Source organism: Otolemur garnettii, unplaced genomic scaffold (assembly GCF_000181295.1).
Source record: "Otolemur garnettii isolate 467f Iridium unplaced genomic scaffold, OtoGar3 scaffold00365, whole genome shotgun sequence".
Lineage (NCBI taxonomy): Eukaryota > Metazoa > Chordata > Mammalia > Primates > Galagidae > Otolemur > Otolemur garnettii.
Window position 1 is genome coordinate 103,885 of NW_003852760.1, and position 2,968 is coordinate 106,852.

Here is a 2,968-nt window from a genome sequence, read left to right on the forward strand (position 1 = left end):
CTGGATTCGAACCCGCCACCTTAGGTGTATGTGGCTGGTGCCTTCGCCACTTAGGCCACAGGTGCTGAGCCTTATGTCAGAATTTTAAGTAATTTACATAAAGGATGAATTATTCTCTATTTAAAAAAATTTTTCTACCATGCAACAATTTCTAGCATAGTTATTAATTGTACTAAATTTAATATTTCTATTTTTATATTAGTTGAAAATACGTCCCAATTCAATCCTTTCCTATATAGTAATCTCTTTGCCAATAGATTTATAACACCATACCCAGATGTGTGGCAAACAAAGTAACGTTTAAGAGTCCTAAAAATACTTCCAATTATAAAAAGTTTCAAAGTTTAGCAACTACCATGGCCAGAGCACTTTCACTTCCTTTAATGAGCTTGTATCTCAGCCAATCATTTTGCAACTCATTGGATTACACCAAGAGTATGAACTGTTTGAATAATAGGTTCAAAAATAGTCTAGTTTAGGTACTTTCAAGAGCAGCTGTAGCAGCATGTATTTGTTAAAAATATATTGGAAACTGTTGGTTAAGCAAACCTGGAAGGAGCTCAGCTGAGAATACTCACAATAAACACGTGTTGGACTCACCGTGTCTTTGACAGCCATGAAGCAGTGACAGATCCAGCGCCGAGTGGTGCCATCACGACAAATGTAAGAAAAGGCTCTATCAAAGTTCCTATCTGGGGCACAGAAAGAAACTTTCTCTATTGTCTGGTCAACTATGAGGTCCTAGAAAATGGGAAGCACAAAGAGCAGACTTATGAGGTTATTTTGGCTTCTCAGAATAAACACAGGATGTTCATTTCACAATACAGAATCCCTACATCTGATGCAACTAGGCTATGGAATAGCTAGATCTGTGTCTAGTACTAAGAATTCTACTTAGGGGGGCTGGGTGCAGTGGCTCACACCTGTAATCCTAGCACTTTGGGAGGCTGAGGCCTATAGACTGCCTGAGCTCACAGGTTCAAGAACAGCCTGAGCCAGAGCAAGACCCCTGTCTCTAAAAATAGCCAGGTGTTATGGCAGATACCTGTAGTCCCAGCTACTCGGGAGGCTAAGGGATGAGAATTGCTTGAGTCCAAGAGTTTGAGGTTGCTGTGAGCTATAATGTCATAGCGCTCCATAAATCTACTTAGGGAACATCCCAAGAGGCATTCTGTCCAGATGCCTCCTTTACCTCATTTATGTGTTCTAAAGTATATGCTTGTTCTTCTTAGCAAAGTATCACAGGAATGGAAGAAAAAGTATCCAATGTACACACACCTATTATGAAATTAATTTAAACCTTTTTATATGAAAGCTATAACCTAATAACAACCTAAGGATATGGGGAAGGGGGAAGGAGGGGGGAGGGAGAGGGATTCGAGGGTTCACTTCTGTGGTTCATCTTGCAAGGGTACAAGTGAATCTTTCTATGAGTAGAATATGAATGTTTTGACATAATAACTAAGAAAGTTACATGAAGGCTATGTTAACCAGTTTGATGGAAGTGTCTTGGATTGTGTATGAAAACACCACACTGTACCCCCAAAGTGCATCAATGTACACAGTTACTATTCAATAAAAAAAAAAAAAGTGAAAAATAAAGTATATGCTTATTTGTTTTAGTTTTTGATCTCTTTTATGGTAGGTTCTATGTTTAATTTGATAATATATGTGAATTAAGAGGAAAACAAGCATGTTGAGCACCTCTTATAATTGCAGAAGTCAAATGTGACTTGAGTATTACAATTTTAATAACAGGTTTTTTTGGCTACCCGCCCGTAGCACAGTGGTTACAGAGCCAGCCACATGCACCGAGGCTGGCGGGATCAAACCCAGCCTGTGCCACCTATACAACAATGACAACTGCAACAAAAAAATAGACAGGTGTTGTGGCAGGCACCTGTAGTCCGAGCTACTTTAGAGGCTGAGGTAAGAGAACTGCTTACGCCAAAGAGTTTGAGGTTGCTGTGAGCTATGACGCCACAGCACTCTACTGAGGCTGACATAGTGAGACTGTGTCAAAAAAAAAAAAAATATATATATATATTTATACATATACACACACACATACACACATAGTTTTTTCCTTTCTTAAAATGTGTGTACTTCTTTTGGCACCCTCTGTATATATATGTTCTTTTCTGCACCTTGCTTTTTTTTAACTAACAATATACTCTATCCAGTGAATTTTTTATTCCAGATATTGTATTTTTGAAGTGTGAAATTTCCATTTGGTACTTTTTCATAGTTTCTATTCTCAACTGAGATTTCCTATCTCTTCATTCAATGAGCATATTTTCCTTTTCATCACTGAGTTTAGTTATAATACCTGTTTTAAAATCCATGTTTGCTAGTTACAACATCAGGGTCATCTCAAGTTTGGGACCCTATTGATTGTCATTTACTGATGAGAAGGAGTCAAGACTTTTCTGTTTCTTTGTATGCTGACTAATTGCATTGTGTATTATAGACACTGTGCATGTTACATGTAGAGAGTCTGGATACTATTACATTCAGCGAAGTGTTATGTTTTTGATTTTATAGCAGGTAGTGAGTATAATTGAGCAGGTAGTGAGTATAATTGAGTATTCAATTATACTCAAATGGAAAATTCTATCTTCTGGACAGCAGCTCAATATCAGTTTTTATATTGTTAGTTGGGTCATTTGGAGTCTGCCTTATACCTACATGCTGGGTCACAGATTTGGGCAGAATTTATATACAGAATGTGGGGCTCCCCCTCTTTGGCACTCTCATTTTCAGTATTCCCCTTACTTGTCAATGGCTATTGTTATTTCAAATCCTGTCTTCTTGATTTTCAGAACAAAAACACTGAGATTTTCACTTAAGTTTTAGCTACCCTAAATGGTACAGACCAGGGCCCATCTTTAGGCTAGAAGCTGTGAAATGATTTTTTCTTTTTTTTTTTTTTTTTTTTTGAGACAGAGCCTCAAGCTGTCCCCCTGGG

General features: G+C 37.8%; 1 protein-coding gene across 5 annotated transcripts in view; it reads right to left on the reverse strand.

Annotated features, from left to right (window-relative positions):
* NUMB (NUMB, endocytic adaptor protein) overlaps positions 1-2,968 on the reverse strand; it is a 51,044-nt gene that overhangs the window by 15,571 nt on the left and 32,505 nt on the right. For all 5 annotated transcript variants that reach the window (XM_023509115.1, XM_023509113.1, XM_023509116.1 and 2 more), the window contains one exon: positions 601-741. In XM_023509115.1, the coding sequence (XP_023364883.1) occupies positions 601-741 (141 nt within the window). The remainder of the gene's footprint in view (positions 1-600; positions 742-2,968) is intronic.